Source organism: Ambystoma mexicanum, chromosome 11 (assembly GCF_040938575.1).
Source record: "Ambystoma mexicanum isolate Mex_15411 chromosome 11, UKY_AmexF1_1, whole genome shotgun sequence".
Classification (NCBI taxonomy): domain Eukaryota; kingdom Metazoa; phylum Chordata; class Amphibia; order Caudata; family Ambystomatidae; genus Ambystoma; species Ambystoma mexicanum.
This window is the reverse complement of record NC_090934.1, coordinates 1,010,919,246-1,010,941,862: the sequence shown is the minus strand read 5'-3', so window position 1 is coordinate 1,010,941,862 and position 22,617 is coordinate 1,010,919,246. Positions and strand designations below refer to the sequence as shown.

Genomic DNA, 22,617 nt, shown 5'->3' with positions numbered 1-22,617 from the left:
GGTGGATGTCGCCACAGGAAATAACATGGGCCATGGTGGCCAAGAGGACGATTCAAAGGTCTCGGAGAAATGCCAAGTATGAAGCAGGCCCCCTCAGCCGGGGCATACAGACAGGAGCACTCCCGTGCCAGCAGCCACTAACAAAACTTGGTCTGCCCAGGAGGACCACAATCTGAAGAATCTATAGGTAGGGAGGCGAGGAAGAAAGTGGGGAAAGTGTACATCTCCATTTACATCAATAAGGCCACCTGGCAGAATGCCAGCTGGAGGAGCTGCAGAAGCCAGGGTCTCCAGGATTACCCCAGAGCCTGGTGCTATAGAGCAGCTCATTTGAAAACACACTGGGTCTATAAGGTGCCTTCAGTAACAGGGCAGCTGCTCAGGCCCCACCGCTCCGAACGTAGAACCAATAGTCAAGCAAGCTGCTCATCCACTGTGGATTTGTAAAACACCAAATTAGAAGAATAATAATTTAGTATTTATATAGCGCTACGAACCCTCAGGTATCTGAGGGCTGCTTATTATTACCCGCTGCGTGGTGTTCATTCATCGCCTCGGAAGGATGAAAGGCCGAGTTTGGCCCCGACGGGATTCGAACATGTCAAAGCGAGCGCTCTACTCACTGTGCTATCGGACAAGCTGTCACTGAATGCAGTCACTTGTATAACGCCCCCAAGAGGAAATAGTGTAGGCGCCGGGTGGGTTGGAGGGAGTGGGGGGTTGGCGAAGAGAAAAAAAGAATTAAAAAAAAATAATAAGTTCCACCATTCACAGCCTTATAATATTCCAGACAAGTGCTCACGAGGAGGGGGATAAGGAGAGTCCCAACATAGGGCACCTGGTTAAGACAGACGTGAATCAGTGCAGCACAAACGTCCAAGACTGAAGCAAGGCGAGGGCAGTGGCCACAACGTCACAACGTCAAAACGCCAAAGTCGACTTGGCTTCATGTCCAGCATGAGCCAAGACACAGAATCTGCTAGTCAAAAAAAAAAAAGATAGCAGTGCTCAAGACTGAAGTGGCGAGACCCAAGTCCTATCCCGAATAGCCAACCTTTTCTTCCCCTCAGAGGAAGATCTACAGGTCACCCCAGAGAACAGATCCTGCAAGAACCAGAGTTCCGTCTTCCAACTTCTCCTTTCTAAAGGAACCATAAAGGGACGGTTTTAGAAGGGCAGTATTTTATTTATTTCCTTAGGGAAGCCTGGATCAGAGCCCCAGAACAAACAATACATTATACACAGTGGTTTAAATACTGGGAAACAATGGGTGTATTTCAGAGCTGGGTCAGCAGAGGTCCCCACCAATCAGCCCCAGGATCACCTTGGAACAGTATCAATTTAAAGACTAATCGGCTTTACCTGTGCCTCCCTCAATGCCTTCTAGTAATCCAGCCTAGAAAGTGCCACTGCTCACATCACTTCTACTTTGTGTCACATATGGAGGAGAGGAGGGCAAAATGGCATTTTTTGGGACTTGTAGGGAGAACAGGAGTAGCCCAACAAACAGACCAATGATTTGTTTGCAAGAGGGAAAAGAAAGGGGGCAGGCAGAGGACTCCTAGCTAAAGGGAAAAGAAAGGGGGCAGTCAGAGGACCCCTCGCTAAAGGGAAAAGAAAGGGGGCAGGCAGAGGACCCCTCGCTAAAGGCCAAGAGAACAGGAGTGGGGGCACTGAGGAGCCGCTGTAGATTATCTCGGTCCAAGAGGTGCTTACTAAGACCATCGTCCCCTCTTCGACATGCAGGAGGCATGCAGAGATGTGTTGGGCAACCAGGTAAGTTCCTCCCAGTCGGAGGCCAACTTGAACGTCCTGGGCAGATAGTCGGAAAGAATAAAGAAGCAAGGACTTCTGGGTTGAACTAGGTGTTGAAAGGCCTGGCAGAGCGTGGACAAAACCCTGCACGACTCTCAGTTGCAGAAACAGCTCTTGGAAAAGAAAGGACAACCTTACTTGCAAGTCACGGTCCAGGAGAAGAGAGGCGTTTCACAGAAAAAGAGTACAAACGCAGTCACCAATGCAAAAGAAGCGATCAGTCTGTTGGGAAAATAGTACGATTAACAGTGTCAAAAGCAATTGACAAGTCAAGGAGGTAGAGCTGAGGAACTGGTGTCCAAGGATTTAAGGGTGTCCGATCAAGAAGAGTGCAGAGTTGACCCGTCCGGTGGAAGGAAACCCTGACTGGTGAGATCTAACACATTAAGAGTCTTGCCGTATTGGAACAATAGCAGCATTGCCATTTTCTCTAGGATCTTACAAGTCTAGAGTGTTTGCAATGGGGAGGTAGTCTGCAATAAGGTATGGGTCAGAGGCAGGGTTTTTTTTTCTCCATAAGTGGCAATAGCAGAGTTTTTTCCGGTATGCACAGGAAACAACGTTCCATCAAAGGAACAGCCGACCAGGGCAGCCAATGAAGGAGACAAAACCAATGTGGTCTGGAATGCTGGATACTGGATGGAGAAATGTGTGCACACATAAGGGCTTCAGTTTACAAACTATTTTGACAATTTCTGTCGTGGTAAACTGGCTTACGGGAAAGCTCTGGGTTTAGGTTCTTGTAGCAGGACCAGGGAAGGGGATCTCAAATGGCCTGCACAGTTAGATTGTATAATCTGGATAGTGGACGGTTTGTCTGCAGGTTGTAGTGAAACAGCCATGTTTACTGGTGGGTTACTCCGCTCCATGGAAATACGAAAGACTTCAGACATTGGCAGCACCATTGCAGGGGGAATCCAGGGACTCTACATGCAGGGAGGTCTTCAAGACACTTTCTGGTGCCTGGACACTTTGTAGTGAACAATACAAACGCAGTCTGGTAAAATGCTGAAATCTAGCAGTTCCAGAAAAGGACCGTACAGAAACTTACACTGGTACCTGAAGGAGGTCCTCAGCAGGCACTTCCAGGCTTCTTTGCTCCACCCTTGGCAGGCCAAGTGGGCAAGACAACGTTCTAATAATCATACTAAGGTGGCATCCTAGCCCACAATCTGGAATTCTTGCAGCATTGCCAGATACAAGTGTAGTATCACAGCAAGCATTCAGGAGAATTCAAAGTGTCTCTTTCACTCCGGCCACCATACGGGCGATAGTAACATCATGGCGAATAGTTCAACTGGACCAAAAACAAGAGGTACATCTAAAATTCAGCCCCTTTACTGATCCCACAACACACAGCTCTTGGTAAAAAAAGCAAAGGATGCTCTCTGGATTGAAAGGGGGGCCAGGCTGTCCTTGGTTTTAAACAATATGTGGGTTCGATGAGCCCCCAGAAGTTTAACAACACACTCCAGCTGAGCTACTTTGATGGCAGATCCAATTCCGCGCTAACACAGGCGAGTGAAAGTCTCCTTGAAGGCAGGATTTGATCACCGTTTAGGTAGTGCACACCCCCCAACGGGGGAATCACTGCCAGGTGACAAAGCATGCACGGCTCAAACTGCGACCTTTTCACCGGCATGGCCGTGCATGTATAAGGGCAGGGAAATTGTTAAAGAACAAAAAGGTGGAATAAGGGCTGGACTACTTCCAAAAACAGGGGCACACACAGCTTTGCAGTGTAAAAACATTTTTAAAAAAGGGAAGCGAGATCGTGGCCATAGTAACCATCCAAAGCAGATCGTAGGGTACAACAGCAAAGTAAGTCTACTCAATTTAATGGGAGATATGACAACAGGAACATTTCTAGGTGTCCCTGCAAATCTTCTGCTTAGTTCCAGCAGCCACTCTCAGCGGCCTCAAAAGAGTTTCCTCTGTATATACATCAACGGTGCAGAACGAGGGTGTGCCTTGCTGGCTGCTACATTATACTGCAGGCAGGAGCCCCAAGTAAAGAATCCGGGTGCAACTGAAAAATAAACCTGGAAGACAGCCTCTGCAGGCAGGAGCTGGGACTACATAGGGCAGTGTCTGCAAGGATTACACGGTGGGAAGTTTATCCTGCACTGGGCCTTATCGGGGCCTATGAGAATGGAACGCAGCATCCCATGGCAGACTTTGCGGGGAACATTGCATTTTGGACGCAGTCAGTCAAGGGTATGCCTGGTTGATACAGCTCAGTGATTGGTCACTGCCAGTTACAAAGAGTTGCTACAAAGGTCTGACGAATCAGCTCCCAGGCACCAGTGGTCATGGGGTGAATATTTGTTTGAAACCAATCAATCAGCCCCACACCCCTAGTACACCAGAAGGGATCCAAACAGATTGGAATAACAAGCAAATTATAAACCTCCTTGCCCAATTTTGGCAGTGGACAGAAAGGCTAGGCTGATCGTTGGTTAGTTGCTACACCGCGAAAATACAATTATTACCCAATGATAAAGGGACTGTCCAGTCAAGGTTGTATCAAAAATATTGACTATTTATATTGCAACAAACAGTTCTAGCACACTACAAAATACAACCACCCTGTAAAGGAATGCAGAGGACAGATCAAAGAAGGAAAAGGGATGCGCTCTGGATACTGACAGGAGGGTAGTCGGCATAGTTAATAACCACAACAGTTCAAGGTGACTTGGCTTTAGTACAAAGTGAGCAATGGGTCTTAATAGGTCTCCAGGGGCCTTCAGAGAAGGCCCAGGGGGACAGAATCAGTCTGCCTTGTGCTGTAGGTGTTCTTGGTGCTCAACAGGGTCGAGTCGGTCTCGGGGCGCTTGTAGCTTCAGTGACGGTTCAAGACGGGAGACAGCTGCGGGTATCAGGCGGCAAACAGTTCGGCGAACGAAACTGGACAGACAGCTGCAGGCTGGCCTACATGGCAGCTCGGGTCAGGAATCATTTTCAGTGCTGGTCGGCGGTTATGAAGCACTGGTAGAGTCCTCTCCCACATCTTTAAGCGACTGCAGTGAAGAACAGTCAGAGTTGCAGTCGGTTGCAGCTCGAGGGACTCTACTGGCTCGAAAAGGTCCTTTAAGACAGAGGTCAGTAGATGCTCATCAGTGCACTTCTCCTAGCTTCTTCCCTGGGCTCGTGAGGTCCTTTAAGGCAGACGGCCCAAAGCTGAAGAGTGTGTTGCAGGCAGCTCCCTTGTCCTTGGTTTCAGGTTTCGAGGCCTTCATGCACTTCCCCACCTAGGAAGCTTGCTGCAGAGCCTAACAGGGCATGCTGTGTGCTGGCTGGGCACCGGTTCTGGAGCTGCTGGAGGGTCCTCTGGATTCGGTATCTCCCTCTGTTCTCTGGGAGATGTTGAGGGGAGGGATCTTGCTTCCCTCTTGGGAGGTCCTGGCCTTCCTTCATTGGCGGAAGATGGAAGGCAGACTGTACCGTCAAAAATATATACCTTAACACCAACTATATACTCTAAATGGGAGTACCAAATGACCCTCCCTCTAATTGCTGCAACTAATCACACAGACCAGTACTTAAAGCATTTAATATAAACCACCTTGGATTAAAAAAAAAAAAATTAAAAAAAAATAAAAACAGTACAAGTGCTGGTCTATCAAAAATGGAAATCAACAACTAAAATACTACAAACAAACATTACAATATACTGTGTGGGGGTTAGTATGTGAGGCCAATTTCTCACTCCCAGTGTGAACATGACTGGGTCTATCTAGTTCATTCACATTGTATACATGTGTTGTCTACCACAGGTCATTAAACACATTTCTCAGAAACAACTGTTTGAACATTTTGACATGTAAACTCAGTATACAGTTGTGGCACTGTTTGCATCCGGACATTACTGGTATACTGCTCATGCTTTAACCTGCACACATGTCATGTCAACCAATGTCACCCAATACAAGGTCTCCAAAGCATAGATTGTTGACACTACTGTGTTTCGGCCCTAGAGTGTGCAGGTTCTTCCTCGCCAGGTGCTTGGAGCCTTCTTTGTTAAAAAACAGGCCTTCATCAGGACTTCGCAACAGAGTATCCCCTTCGAGATTTTCTTAGCAGCTGTGTATTGCACTCAGTACACTACAGATTCTTTCACTTCACCATTCAAAAATGCTCGAAACCTTTACCTGGCTGCACTTCTGGAATAATTCCAATTCGTATACATCCAATTTCAAGAATACTCTTCTTTCATTACTATAATCCCAATAGCTCCCAGGATGTTCAGACTCACACCCCTTTCCTGGAGTCACACACCCTTAGAAGCATCCAACGTCTTGCTCATATTTTTAGGAGAGACCTTGCTGTAGTCGCTCCCATTGTAAGTCTCCACTCCAATCTTCGTTGCTGCTCGACTCACAGCGGCCTCCCGTGCTTTCTTCGGCTAACCACGAGCACGTTGTGCTCAATGTTATTACTGGCCTCACGATCCATTTAAGGGTCTAGTATTTGTTTTTTGTATTATCTGTCCAGGAACGGTGGGAGTACATTGCTGGGTCACCACATATATGGAGACTGCACCGTCAGCCAGGGTCCAACGAGGAGGAGTCATTTCTACTCCTTGCAAAGTCTTCTGCCAAAAGAGGGGCTCAACCCTCTTTTAAAGCCAAATGGGCCCCAGTTATTGGTGTAGGCTAAGCCTGGGCCCCAACAACAATCTCTTGTATGCGTGAAGTCCTAACCAGAGCGCTTAGCAACAGGAAAGGTAAGGGGTGGCAACGTGTAATACTAAGTCCCACCCATCTTCCTGCCTGTTGTGGATCAAAGGGTCCCTCTGGTTAATGGAGCCCTCAGTGGTTCCTGATAAAGCGTCAGGTCTCCCTTGAAGCCGAGGAGAGACAAGACTTTCAGGCTCCGTCAAACTGCATACTTCGGAATGGGGTTCCCCTGCAGGGACGACAACTGTAAAAACACAGTCCCAGACATAACATTTCACCGTCAATCGGTACTGAAAGTGGGAGCTGGCATCAGGTCGACACATTTGCATATGAAAGGTTGTTGGGGTTTCCGGTCTCCTTTGTTAACCTCTGCAGCCAGGCCCCTTGTGGGCCAGTTTGAACTACTTTCTGATAAGTATGCGAATTGCGGCCATCAGCTAGAGGGGGCAACAAAAAGGACAGGGCAGATCCATGTTAGTTAATTAGGCTGGCCATGGCAGGGGTGGGGGGGGGGGTGGAGGTTTGGCCCTCCCCCTTCTGGAAATTCATTGTGTACTCCTCTGCCATATCCCAACTAAATGCGACAGGGGCAGGCTACGCCTGTAGGCTGTATCCACCCAGAGTACACAGGTCTATGCATAGGTCATGCGGTGAACACAGGAAAATGTGTGCATATTAGCACCACACATTTTCTGAAGGTGTATCTACAATCATTCAATTTCATAAAAAAGTTAATAAAATAAAATAAAAAAACACAAACACACACACAGTGGAGCACACACCCAACTTGTGGGTGGTTGAATTCCCCAGAGTAGTGCAGATCAGTGACAACAGAAAATCCAGGCTTGGGTTCTAAAACTTTGTGAGGAGGCAAGTGGTCCTGGGACAGCCAAAGCTACCAAAGTAGGTTAGGGAATTCCTGTCCCGATTGACATGAATGCAATTACGTTTCAGGGGAGCGGGACAAGTAACTGCAGAACATTCAGCTACATGAAAAAGGCATGTCTGGTATAATGTGGGATAGCGCGTGGTCTTGTTTGCCACTCAGCTTTTGTTACGCTACGTAGGTCTAACGGAGCCAGTGGCAGCAATGTTTATCGCATAGCTCAAAACACCCAATGAGACAACCTATATGGTTACCAATTTTGGAGGTGGGACTCACAACAGAATATCGTTTCCTCTACTGCGCCAGCCAAGGGGAAGATTTGAAAGCGAGTATTTTACTCCCTATAAATTCAATTCCAAATGTGAATATTTTAGAAGCGAGCAAAAATATATGTTTTAACTGGAAAACAGAATGTTTTTGTAAACATTTCTTTGCACCTAGTTTTTTTTCCACACACGTTGAAAGATACCCGTTTCTTTCTTGTAATCAGGCTGCTAGAACAGTAGTTCATTCCTGTGGGACTACATAGCCAGAGCAAAAGCAACGGCACATGGTCCTACGTGTCCGGTTTTTTTGTTGAGAGTATTTTTACTTCTGCTATTTGTTAGGAGTATGTTTTTTATTTTTTTATATTTTAAAGGGAGTAAAAAGTAGCCGATACACCGGCTGCATACCTGTATTCTGGTTTTGGGTTGTGTGAAAAATATCGGTCGACAGACTCGATGTTGAGTGTGGGTTCCTTACTGTTCATTCTATGTCGATTGTGGGTTCCTTGCTGAATGTACGCTTGTTGGGAGGGTGCCAGGTCGTCCGATGAGGATGGATCAGTGGGATGATCTGGCAAGAAAAACACACAGTTTCCGGCTGAAAGTCTCCTCCTGGTGAATTTCAGCGCCATAGCTATGTTGCTTGCATTCATTTTACCCACACAAACATTCCTGAAGCCCTGTTCTCAGATGGTTGATAGTTTCATGTAGACCTTTGCACACAATGTTGCCTGCAGAAACATTTTCCACGTAGGTCTTTCCAGGGATATTCCAAGAATCTGAGTTATAAACATGAACGAAATATGTTCAGGAAATACTAAGCTTAGCAAAAAAAAAAGCAGACAAAAAAATTAAAAACGTGCTTAGAACACGACGTGTTTGTGCATGGAACTAATACAGCCCGCCACCTTTCGGTCAGTCACAGAACGAGGCAAACAAAAGCACGCAGAATTACGGGGAGGAGGCGGACCAAACAGTATTAACAAGCAAGTGGCACAGAACGTTAGCACCGAAGAGGGACACCAGTGCTTAAGGCATCAGGGTCCACATGCTAATGTTCCTGGGTCACCATGCCAGTTCATTTGCTGGGCACCATTGACCACACAGTCTCGGAACAAACACCTTTCCTGGTATGAAAATCATTAAATAGCCAACTCGGTAGGACTAAAATTAACCATTGCAGAATTAACTAACCGTTTTGGATGCCCCCCCCCCCCCAGGGTCAAATACCTAGAGGAGGAAACACAGAGGGCACAGAGGGCCTCTGAGAGGAAACAGGAAAGCAGGCTGGAAGATAATCAGTTTCCTTTCTTTACCTCTGGGACTTCCCACTTCAGGGGCAAGCCTGCACGTGGCAAACCCAAGTTATGACAAAGAAAGGTTAGTACAGGTGGCCTCTCGCACTAGAGGGTGAAGTTGTAGGACACAGCAGGATAAAAGAGATCCACCTCCTTCAGCATTTAGGTATAAGAGACACTAAAAAAAAAAAAAAAATCCTCAAGCAGGTCCCATTTAGGGGAATAACGATCCTTGCCCATTGACGTGAATGACATTAGAATATACAGCTGTAACCTGGGCTACTAACAATGCAGTCATGGGGGGGGGGGTGGTGGTGGCTAGTCCATAATGAGCGATAGTGCACTGACCCTCCACCCATTTTGGATGAACTACTCCAGCCAAGTGGAAACAATGAGCACTCCTTCAGCTGCAGCTAGGGTGTGTTCCTGGGTCGACGACTTTGCCTTTCAAAGGGAAACATGGTTTCCGCTTTGGCATTTTGGGTTCCCCAGCATGCATGCCCAACGAGCCATGCAAGGCCTGGGGGCAGTTTGCTTCCCCAGCCTTTATGGGCCATTTGGGATGCAGGCTGGGGGGGTGGAGATCTGCAGGTCTGATGTATGTAGTGGGTGCTGCTGCACCTCCCCGCGCACACAGACAGCCCAGGGCAGTCACTGGGGAGCCCTCAGACTCTGCGGCACATGTGCAGGGACCAGGAAGCCGTCCCAAATATCAACATACCTTTAACATCATGTACATGCAGACTGCTTCTATAGTCTGTGACTGCCATCTAGTGGCCCTTTTAATAATTTAGAATTGTGGTTTTGTGGCTTTTAAATGTCTTTTCAGTAACTTTTCTCTCTGACCAGATTACTTTATACCCAGGTTTGCCTGGTTATGGGGGTTTGGGAGGGGGGGAGGGGGGGGCACACCCCATAACCCCCAGACCACTTACCAGTCATTCCTCTTTTTCATCCTCCCCTTTACCATTGGAGCCCCCCCCACTTCACCTCAATCCTGCATTAATGTACAATTGCCTACATTTCGTTACATTTTCATTCTGCCACCGTTTTTTAACTCTTATTTTTGTATAGCATTTTTACCCCTTCATTTATTGTCACTATTTTTTTACAGCAATGTAATGGCAGGTTACTGTTTGGGCCAGGCGCTACTGATTTGGGAGGGGTTCGGCAGCCGGATAGAAAATGCCTCCTGTGGATTGAGTTTATATATATATACATTTTTTTAATTCTATTCAGAGCTTAATGTCAAAGCAAACATAAGCGCAGGAGTCAAGTCCTAAAAATTAAAGTGGGGGGACTCCAACAAATTCAATGGGATGCAACGTCACCAGAAATTAGCATATCAAGGTGAAATATGCACATTTAATTAAACTGGCTTTGCATAACCACCCAAATTGCACAGGATGAATGCCATCTACCTCACAAAAAACCAAGAGAATATTTTCTTCTAGTGTTTTTGAAAATATTAATAGGTGTGCAGGTTTTAAACTCCAAGAAACACTACAAAGGTTTTCCCTAGAATTTGCAGTACCGAAATGGGACATTCCACCTTGTTTGCCATTTTTCATCAGGTTATATAGTGCAGTGGTGAAGTATCTGGCCTACAAGCCAGACGACTGTGGTTCGATCCCTGCATTCAGCATATATTCAAAGAGGACATTCAACGCTTCTTGTTTTAGCTGGGAGTCCACCCTCTGAAAAAAGTGGGTGGACTGCGTTCCCCCCCTTCACCCCCTACGTGTACCCTCGACTTGAGCCCTGCATAAGTGTAATTCTGTTTCTAGACCAGCCTATTTTTTTGCGGCTAATCTAAACATGTTTTCTTATTGTGGCAAGCCATTTTACTAGCAAAGCCAACAGAAATATGTTCTTATATGGGAATACTGGCATACATTGACAAGCCAGCAGACATTTTCATTATATGCAAAGCAAACCAGAGAATGTTCTTGTATGGGAATACTGCCATACATTGACAAGCCAGCAGACATTTTCATTATATGCAAAGCAAACCAGAGAATGTTCTTATATGGGAATACTGGCATATATCGGTGCAGCCAGCATGCAAATGGATGGGCACAGTCAGTGTGAAAAATGTTTTTACATATTTGCATATATTGTGGGAAGAGGCAACATGAAAGTGGCTTGCATCGATTGGACTTTTTTTCGTGAGATACCCACATTGCAAAACTGTGCGTTTAAAAAAATAAATAAATAAAAACCTATTTCACATAGAATGGTGCATTGTATGACTCGTACATTTCAACCCATTATTTTGAACATTGACATTTTCTTGGAGGGGTTGTGTGGTGCGAAGAATCCCACCAGGACCCCTCTTGGTTTGAAATATTTACACCCATCTAATTAAACAATTCATCAGCAACCACTGGCAGTCACAGTCACCTCCGTCCCGTAACACCCCATATTTCACGGCAAAACAGGGAATGTCTAAGACCCACAGCACCACATACAAGTTTATAAAGCATATTTGATAGCAAATAATGGAAGAAATACTGATGCATTGAAGGTTCCTTTGCATGACTGACCAGGAACTGCAAAGCCCAAGTCCCTTCCTGAGCGTGCATACAATGATTTGCACAAGATGGAAATTACCCAAAACAATGGGATGTGTGGAAAGCTATAAAATATTAACAACCAGCATTGCTCCGGGCACCCAAACTTCCTCGTTGTTAAGCCTGCCTGCGCCATAGCAAGGCTGTATTCGCCACTTGCCATTGGCTATGGTAATTTCCTCTTGGCCAGTAAGAAATCGTGTGCTGTGCATATGTGGTGAATTGAAGGGGCAAGTAACTTAATGACTGGCTAGTTGCTGGGAAACAGAAATATTGACCCTTGGAAATAGTACTGGCAGCCAATAAATGGTTAATTGAAAAAAAACAAAGGATTCCAGAGTATTCAATAAATACGTGGGGTTGTAGTTCGTGCAAGAAAACCACCATGACAGTTTAAGAAAAAAAAATGTTTTAACGCTGTACCACAACATTCTGGTTTCACAACACCTCGAAGAGGGCTTACATGTGTACTTACAACACACTATATACATATGTATTTTGCATTCGAGATTCAAATAATTGTGAGTGGGTTCAGTGCCCCCCCTTTAGTGACATTTCTTTATGTCCACTTTAAGTTTCAAAAAGCAATGTACGTGGTCTCGTAGAGCGCCCTTCTGCCAGTATTGGTGGCCTCGTAAAGTATCGGGTCAGTCTTCAGGGTGTCTTGTATAGCCTAGCCCTGATGGATGGGGCAGTGTCGTTAACAATGGTTAGCGGGAATAAAGTTTACCACAGAAAGTTCTAGCATGTGGGAGGAAGGAGATGAGTGGTGGGAGAGATGGGGATCTGGGGGAGGGGAATGAATGCTGAAAATGTGGTATTGAGGGGGTAGTATAACTGCCATAATGGAAGCAACACGACATACCAGGTGATCTGGGAGTTAGAAGTTTCACTTGAAGGCAGGGTTATTTCTGGAACCAATGGGGGTAGCGAGGGGTTCAGAACGCCTAGCATGGATAAATCGGGGTTACCTGTGGTACTGAGCCTGGAGGAACTGGAACTCGTCCTTGATTCTGTCACACGATTCAGCTACAGTGAACTTGAAGCCCGGCTGACCCGGCTGGTGTGGAGCCTGCAAACAAAGTGAAAAATAGGAGTAAAACACAGGCTGCCAATGGGTGCGCGTAGTACAGGAAACTCTTCATCAGGGGTCAACAGGCTTTAAAAATGCAGCACTTTTTATCAGGGTATGGGCGGCGGAGGTGGGGGGAAACAACCAGTGGGCTGCCCAAAGGATGAGCCAACATTCAATTCTGCAATTCTGCTCCATTGACAGCACTACTTTAAATGCTCCAACAGCAGCAGGAACCTGGCATACCATTTTCCTAGTGCATTACCCCATTGCCAACCGTGCTCCTTGGTTTTTCAAGAACACAAATAACGACCCCTAAAAATTCCTTTGTGCCCGTCACAGCAATGCCTTCTACAAACCCACTCAATGCTGACACCAACAGTCATACAATTCCCATTCACAGATCCCATACCACACGCACTGCCCCATTTAACCACACATGCTAAAGACTGCAACAGCTCCACCCCAGCACTGTACAGTCACTGCTCTCCCCGTACACCATGGCCAAGTTCTCCCCTTGCCCTTACTCACCCCTTTCACAACCTCCTCCCACAAAAACACAAATTAAGATTAATAGCCCAGTATGTTGCCCAGCTTTTAAACTGCACCAGTCTATACCCGACTGTTCTTACAATGCTATGGTATTTTTGCCCCGCCATCGGGCAGAGGAGTGGAAAATAGAATAGGAGGAATAGGGAGCAGCTTTTAGATGAACCAACGACCAGAGGGAAGAAAAGAGTTTGTGATAGCTTGACCGCATGTGGCATTAATGCAAGACGATTACGGCGTACAGGAGATCAGGAGGACGGTTCGATCATCATGCTCCTGAAAGACGGTGTATAATCCAGAACTGGACAGTTTTGAGTACTTTCAAAGTTAATTAATGGTTGCAGGATGTGCTGGAGTTGTGCTCCAGCGCACCCTTCATCAGGGAGGCCTTACTTTGTATTAGGCGTTACCATAACGCAACAGACCCCAGACAGACACATCAGAGATTGCCCAACCAGCTGTCATAAGTGACAGAAGCCACAGTGGACTGTGTGCATGGTGAATGTAGTAAACACAAAAAGGGAAGAGGTAAACCGTGTGTAGACCTTCACCTAGAGTACCATGGTATCCCTAATGTCCTTTCCAAGATTCCATGAATAACTATGCATCGATCACTGGATGGCCGTCAACCACCTTCTCCTCAACACTGGCAAAACAGAGATACTACTGTCCAGCAACACTGCCCCCTCCTCCCCCAACTAATACCCTTGCCACAAGCCCTACGAACCCCTCTGGCAGTTTCCACCTCCTTAAAAATCTAGGATGCACAATGGACTCAGCTACCCCTCTCCCAACACAAACTCTGTGTTCAGAACATGCAACTTCTACTTATACATTGTAAGGTGAATCTTCCCATACGTGTTCTACCCTCATAGGCTCTCTGCAATACTTGCCATCATGTTCTCACACTTAAAACTATGCAAATTCCCTCTACATAGGCGTCCTAGCACATCAGCTCAGGAAACTCCAACAATGACGATGATTATTATTCCTCCTCCCTCCCTCCCTCCCTCCAAACAATAAAACACTACACTGGCTCCCTATCAGCCGACAGGCCACGTTTTAAGCCATGTGCATCACTCACCACACCCCCCACCACACTGGACCAAAGTTCCTCCAGGACAAGATTACTTGCTACCATCATATCACTCTGATCAGACTTGGCACTCCTTGTAATCCACCCCTCCCTGCACCCTCCCTCAATCCCACACCACAACTCGAGACTGGGAGGATCCACCTCCATCTGGAACTCCCTTAAACTTCAGATCACCTGCAAACGCTACCTCTCCTTCAGAAAAGACCTAAAACAATGACTATTTCCATTGGTGTCCTGAAGCGTGTAGTGAAAGGAAGTCCCTTCCCACATCTCCACCACTCATCCAGCCAGAGCCATGTCCCTATCCAAACAAGTTTGCTCTGCTAGGTGTAGCATAACACGGATCAGCCACCCCTATGCCCCCCAACCAAACAGCAGCAGCACAAAATATTCCTCTTGGACAGGACCAGACACCCCAAGCGGTGCTGGCCATTGTCGCAGCAGGCAACCCTAGGCGGCGGCCCACTTCCCAAATTGGCAACCATTATCCACACAGATCAATCCTCTACTGAACACAGACACGCCAGGCTGTTGCTAATGTCGCTGAGACTGAACTGCTATGGGTACGGGTCAGTTGGATTGCTGGGGGTAGGAAATGTATTTCACTTAGATGGGCTGCGAAGGATAGGAAATGTGTTACACGATTACTGGGGGTAGAACATGCATCACACACTGATCGATGGCTGGGGGTAGGAAGTGTAGTGCTCTTAAATGGTTTGGGAAGGATAGGAAATGTGTTGAACCTAGATGGACTGTTGGGGGTAGGTTACATCTTAAGACAGCTGTATTCTAGGGCAGAAAATGTGTTACACTTGTATGGATTGCTGGGGTAAGAATGTACTACACTTAGAAGGCTCTGTGAAAGATAGGAAAGGTGTCGCACCTACATGAATCATGAGGGTATGGGAATTGTACTACACTTCGCTGGATCTTGCGCTGGGAAACGTTGCACTTTGATCACTTTTGGGGGTAGGGAAAGGCCATTGCACTTACAAGTATGCACATGTAGGTCAACACGTGTTGCAGCTGGAGCAAACCGGGTATGTTGCAACATACATTGCACTTGAAGATCCAAAGACTTGCACATGCTAGGCACCATAAGAGATTGGCAAGAGAGCATGTAAGGTTAGCCCACCTTCACACTCAAGAGCAATGCTGGTAACCTTCATTGCACCTATAGATCCTAAATCAGTCATGGTAACCTGATACCACAGCTAGTAAATGGCTGCTAGTGGCATTCATAGAACAGGGAAGAAACTTCATTAAGATTTTCAAGGCTGCCTGTCTGACGCCATCCAAATCCTATACCCTTCATCCCATGATGCCTACTTGCCACACCTACAAAAGGGACTAGGACAGCCCCTCTACTGAAGACTTGAGGGTAGCCTCTGTAGCATTTAGAAGAGTATACGAAGGTAGTCCGCTTTTGTTCCCCCACAGAACATCGGATGACACAGCAACATCAAGAATAAGCTCCAGGAACGTATAAACACACCACTTTGGTGGACATCTGCCACAGGCAAGGCTATCCACGCACGCACATGCGAAGGCAGCTACGACCTATGACAAATTCGGTCTAGCTGGACACGTTACTCACTCCAGACTTGCCTCAACACCTCTGCCACTGGAATACAGCGACAACCTATGACAAAATTCTGGTTTAGCTGGATACATAACGAGTCACTCGCACACAATTGTGACCCCCTCCTCCCCCTCACCTCAGCACCCACCCACATGGCCGATCTCTTGGTTTGCTTAACGGAGCCTAGCAAGTCCAGCCAATCCCTAATCTTGGTCATCTGCACACACACATTTTAAACCTCTATGAGAATTTCCCAACCTCCGGTCCCAGAGGGCGTTCCCACCACAAGTAACGGTAAAAGGCGCTAAACAAATGACAATTATCATCTTGACCACCAATCTCAGTTCCACTCCGGCAAACTGAACTACCACAACCTCAAGGGTTTCTGGGGTGTTCAATACCTCCAATCACTACCTAAGGAGCAGCACATGCACCACTCCCCCAAATGCCCAGCCTTCAAGCAGAAGCACAGCCCCATCTTCTAAATGTTGCCACTACCTCAGGAAACTTCGATGTCAGACCTAACCACCCACCTTCCCAGCACCGGCTCGGAGCGTGGATGTAGTTGCTGGCCTGGTCACTGGAGGCAGAGGTCTCTGCCCTTTAATTGCCCTTCAAGCAGGAGGGGGGGGGGGAGGCGGCAACTGCATGGGAGGCACTGGCTAGGGTCTGGAGAATTAAAAAAAATAAAATATGCACTTGCAGGCCCAGAGCTAGAACTTTTAAAAGCGTGCCTTTTGAAATCTTGGAAAGACAGCTACAGCTTGCTTCTGCTCCTCTGACTTTGATGCACGCTTGACCACTCCAGAGTCAAGACCACCACTTGTCAACTGGCCTCTGATCAGCTGATTAAGTCAACCAGAGCACAGTGTATGTGTTTCTTAAAATCCCAACTCAGATTTGCTATTGGGTGGGACTGACCCCGAACAACAGACTTCAAATCCGGTGTGTGAAACCTTTGTTTTACTACCCAGTCCGTAGGAATTTGCAGTGTTGTGGGGGTGGGGAGGGGGATTGGCAGTCACTACCAGATGCCTCACTGCAGCCTTTTGTCAGAATCAATGCCGTGCAACCTGCTCTTGCGAGGCAGGAGCTGGCTAGTCCCAGCATGAAAAAGTTATGGATGCGTGGGCTTCCAATTATTTTAGTGCAACGATCCAGTTGGTCCGATTGAAAATAATATCCTGGTTTAATTCCGTCATTCACTAAAGGTGAACCTGCCATTATACACTTGTATAAGCAATGACTAAATAAGGCACCCACTTGTCCGATTTTCAAGTTTCTGCATATAAACAAGGGGGCGGGGTAGGTTGTACTTTCCCAGAGCCCCTCACCCTCCCCCCAGCTACAGAAAGGAAACCCACGCTCACTTAAAAAAAAAAAAACGGGGCGAGTGTTCTACCATCACGGCGCCACTGCCAACATCACGTGACTCGCAACGGAAGCGCACAGCTGGTGCCATTAGAGCAAATGCGTGCTGCGATGTGTTATTTATAACGCGCGTGTTTGTAAGTGTTTTAGGAAACGCCCAAGTCTAGTGTCACCATGTTACCGGTGGGATCTGGAACACAACCTCACCTGAAAACAAGCATTGGCATTGCCAACAGTGTGGGGTTTTGTGTAGGCGTGGAAACGCACTTGCCAGTAGAGGTGGGGAGCCGTGCAATGGAAATGACAGCGCAACACCTTTTCTTCAAAGCACTGTACATACAGCATATTTGCAGGTCGATAAATGTGTCCTCAACTTGGTACCCATTTAAGAATGAAAGGCTTAGGTTGCCAGGATGAGAATCTGCAAGTTGCACACAGATCGCAGTAGCAAGCGCTCAACCCACTGAGCTACATTACCAGACACTCCCTGTGATTCTTCGGTATGGAGTTCATGAATAAAGTAATGGTGACCTTAACGTTTGCAGGACATGTATTTTGTGCCCCACACTGCATTTTCATGTGAAGACTTAGCTCCTGCAAAAGTGGGGCGGGGAGCAATTCACCACGTTCAACGATGGAAGAGTAGTATAAATCGTGGTACGCTGTACCACTAGTTATTTTAATTTTTACTGAGCGTACCTTTAGCTCAAAAGGCTCAAGAAACGTGTTTGGGTGAATATTTCTCTAGAGCCAAATATAGAACAGGGTCAGACCGGACATTTAAGCACTACCAGTTTCCCCAAGTGACAACTGGCTGGGAGACAGGCACATAGCACCACCCCGCCCCCTCCCCACACACCACACACACTGCAGGTCTTTAAGGTGCACAGGCTGCAAACACTTTGTTTTTGTTTGTTAATTTATTTACTGGTCTTTCATCAGTGGCAGTCGGAGCCTTTCCTATGCATGATGGCACATTTCCAACTCAAAGAGCTCGCAAAGCACCAGGTACCTTGCAAATCTCTGCTAGTTAAGATGGGCGCTTTGTGTTGCTCACTTTAAGAAGTGTTTATATCCATGAGGTCTACTAACTTGATATGCAAAACAATCAAGTTGCTTTAAGTCAAGAAAAAAAGCACAGCACGTGGTCCGCAGTATCACAGCGCAGCCATGGTAGAATAACTGCGCCGAGAGATGCCGCGGCAGAAAAGATGAACGTGCAACGTGTGCTGTTGGATGCAGAAAGCCAGGAGAGCGATGCAGAAGGACATGCTCTCCCGGGCAGGTTAAGTTCGGGTCAGGCGGCCGGAAAACAGATGCGAGCAGGTTAAAAAAAAAAATGTAATGAAGTAGTGGCGAGCACCCAGGAGGACTCGTGTGCAGCCGCTGCTTTAGGCAGGTGCTGGCCCAAGAGGGGGAGGGGAGTTCGGCCAGAGCCCTAGGTGGGGCTCGCCCAGCTTTACTTGCCAGGCACTGCTGTACTGATATCAACTTGCCATTAGTTGTAGCAGGTGAAAAATGGTGCAAGTACCTGGGCATCGAATAGCAGTGCTGGGCAAATGCCCAATACGTATAAACAAGCCAAAACAGTTGGCTTTTCCAATTCCCGTTTTTAACAGAATTTCAGTGAAGGACAAGCAGAGTGCTTATGAATAGAGAGGCTGGAGCAGGCCTGGTTTACACCAGTAGCATGTTTACTGCTCCAATTAACTCCTTAACTCTCAAAAGGATGTTCTGCAAAAAAACACTGGCAGGCCCTTCCAGTGAAAAGTTAGATGGTAAGGCTTGAAGTTCCCACGAGGAGGTGCAAAAACCGGGTGGGACTGGCCACAGGGATCAGCATGGCCATTCAATGGGTGGGTAAAACAGCACATATAAGCAAGGTCCCGTCTCACATGCCCCTTCTCCCCATCTGTACTCTAACGCAATAGATTTGGCTTAGAATAGCCCAAACTAAAAACACGGCAGTAGCAGAGGTGGGCCAAATCTTGACAACCCATACGTCGATTTGGATCTCAACGATGTCCAAGTATAACATTAGGAACCACCCTCTCCCACAGAAGAAATGCCGAATATGGAAGTGGGGGGGGGGGGGGGGGAAGAGCTATTCTCCATAAACCCGCACATCTACAAAGCTTTTAAAGTGGGTCACACAAATTGCAGGCACTGGATTTGAAATTCAATAATTACTTTGCCAAGAAGGCGCTACTGCTCACTCCCTGGCACTCAGTAGCAGTCAGCCTGGGGAGGGGAGCAGGTCGGTGCTGAATAATCTGCAGTCCCAAAATGGCAGAAAGACAGAGTGGGGGGTCACTAGCCAAGGCATTAAGATTCTCTCGAAGTCTACAAAACTATTAGCGCACAGTGGTAATACCAATATAGCTTCTGGAGTTTTGGTGGCAAAGCAAACAACCAAAAAATAATAATAAATAAATGAATTAAAAAAAAACACAGCTTATTAGTGTGTAATTTTAATAGACAAAACGTATAATATGATTATCCAAAAAGTTTTTCTTTAAAGTAAACATTTTAATTGTAAGCTTAAAGGAGAGTTCCGGGACTTTTTTTTTATTGTCCCTACGGGTCGGCCATGTGTTTGTAAGCATAAATCGGTAGATCGTAGGAAACTTTCCTATGGACCTTACCCGACTTTTCGCCCCTTATCGCACTCGAAATCAGCCTCCATTTTGTGATAATCCTATCATTCCGCCGCATCGACCTGGCTCACCTGCCTTTGCGGCACTAAATCAAATCCCCCGCCCCTGAGCCTGACATCAGCAGACGCGTACTGCCCATTTCAAGCACGTCTCGTGTCAACAATCGCTGCGCCTCAGCTATTGACGTGTTGCCATGGAAATGGCAGGACGCCTCTTTCCCCAATAAGTATAAACAGACCGTTTCACAACATACAGCAGCAGATTTTCGATTCCATTCCTCTCTCTGTGTTACTTTGAGTATTCTGTGACTCGTTTCAGTGCTCTGGTCAGCTACCTTCGCCGCTTGTAGCCCGTGTGAACAGATACCAGTACCACCGCTATAAATTATTTTACTATCTTTACCGCACAATGGCCACAATAATGCCGTATATGTACGAGCCCGAGTACACCGAGGAAGAACTACTGGAAAGGCAAGCACGCGAAAACGATGGGGATTCGGACGGCAGTTGGGAGGACCAGTCAACGGATGAAGAGCCTGGACCATGTCGCATGGACGGCGTCTCCACCTGGTGCACGTGCAATCGGTGCGAGCTAATGCCAACTGAGGAGGAGAACTGCTGCTGCCGTGAAAATTCCGGGTGCTTGGCCTACATTTCGGAAAGCGAGCAAAGTCAGCAGGAAGGCGAGCAAAGTCCGCAATGCATCACCGAGCTGCCAGAGTTCAGGGAAGCCTGCCTCTCACGGACAGTGTTGAGGATGATGATGGTGCTTATGCACGAACTTCGTGGCACTGTTCGTCCGCGTAATCCGAGTAACGAGTAAGTATACTCTGTTTGTGATGTCAGTGATGCCACCACTATTTCATGGTCGTCTCCCACATATAAAATTACATTTACATATCATTGGAACGCATGTAAATTGGTTCCATATAGTGCATTTTCTAGATATAATTTTTTTCTAAGGAAAATGACATGTGTTACCTGAATCGACATTGATAAGAAAGTTTGGTCAGTTTAATACAGTTTGCATCTTTTTTTTTCACAGGTGGTACAGGCTGGTGGCCTATCGTTGCTTCACTTGGTGGCTTCACGGGAGGCTCGGACACCGCGTTCGGAGAGTAATACCTGCCTGTGCGGTACTTGCCATTAGACAACATTTCCCCAGTGACAGTGGACAATACCGCGGATTTTCCCTCGATGTGCTGCAACCTCAACTTTACAATGTGTAATGTTTATTATTTATGTTTAATTAAAATCTAAAATAAAGCCCAACATATATTTTAACAATGGTTGTTTTGATTTTTTAAATGAATCTAGTGTATATTCTCCTGGGAGGGTGAGGTATTTATAAACTCACCCCCCTGCCTTCCATGTAGTAGATCCTGCAGCCATCCTCTTACATTCAGTTAGATGGCCTCTCCTTGGTGAGGCCCTGCGGCAAACGGGTCTTGTCTGCACGACCACCGCCCCGATCCACCCCCCGCCTTATCAAAGGCAGTTCGCACCGGGGTACTTGAGCTGCTGGCAAGTGGAGCTGTCAGGGAGCGATAAAGGCCAAGAGGTGCCAAAGACCATGTACACTTCAAAGTGGTCTATAGAGCATGGGTTTGTTGTTCCCATGTCTACCTCCAGACCCCGTGTCTCCTGCCAAGCATCCCCCTCACGCTGGACGGCCCCCTGCAATCCACATAAGTGTGTCTCCATTCACGAGTCTTCCTGTGTCTTGTCTGCACGACCACCGCCCCGATCCACCCCCCGCCCTATCAAAGGCAGTTCGCACCGGGGTACTTGAGCTGCTGGCAAGTGGAGCTGTCAGGGAGCGATAAAGGCCAAGAGGTGCCAAAGACCATGTACACTTCAAAGTGGTCTATAGAGCATGGGTTTGTTGTTCCCATGTCTACCTCCAGACCCCGTGTCTCCTGCCAAGCATCCCCCTCACGCTGGACGGCCCCCTGCAATCCACATAAGTGTGTCTCCATTCACGAGTCTTCCTGTGTCTTGTCTGCACGACCACCGCCCCGATCCACCCCCCGCCCTATCAAAGGCAGTTCGCACCGGGGTACTTGAGCTGCTGGCAAGTGGAGCTGTCAGGGAGCGATAAAGGCCAAGAGGTGCCAAAGACCATGTACACTTCAAAGTGGTCTATAGAGCATGGGTTTGTTGTTCCCATGTCTACCTCCAGACCCCGTGTCTCCTGCCAAGCATCCCCCTCACGCTGGACGGCCCCCTGCAATCCACATAATGCCACGACATATACACGTCATTCATTCACAAACACACCCCTGGTTCGAATTCTTTATAACCCACCTCATATTTCTAATGAGAACTTCTTTGCGCTTTGCTAGTCAACCCGTGAAGGTGCTGGTTATCTGCTCTTCGTCTCTGTGAACTTCCGTGACCACTTTGAGCAAACTCGTCAGTTTGCAACCTGTGAACTGCTCCCTGTTCTACGACAAGAAACTACTCTGATCCCTGCATCTAACTGTTTGTTCGTCAAGGTAAGTCCATGTACCATAATCATTTTGCGTCCAATTTTTTAATTTATATCTATTTGCTAGTAGTCATCAAATTGCATCCATGTTTTCTTTTCGTTCACGACAGTACATGCAAGGAACTAGTCACATGTTCTGAGTTTAGTCAAATTACTTTTTCTATTTTTTGAAAGTTATTGAAATACTTATCCGCATGTGAATAACGTGTATAGTTCCAAGAACCAAAACGGACCTTGCATTGAACCTTTTATGTGTCATTTACTGTTTTAACACATTGGTATT

At 46.9% G+C, this 22,617-nt stretch overlaps 1 protein-coding gene across 3 annotated transcripts in view; it reads right to left on the bottom strand.

The window, feature by feature from the left end:
- The window catches only part of TLE3 (TLE family member 3, transcriptional corepressor), a 170,734-nt gene that overhangs the window by 125,901 nt on the left and 22,216 nt on the right, over positions 1 to 22,617 (bottom strand). For all 3 annotated transcript variants that reach the window (XM_069624215.1, XM_069624216.1, XM_069624214.1), the window contains exon 2: positions 12,489 to 12,589. In XM_069624215.1, the coding sequence (XP_069480316.1) occupies positions 12,489 to 12,589 (101 nt within the window). The remainder of the gene's footprint in view (positions 1 to 12,488; positions 12,590 to 22,617) is intronic.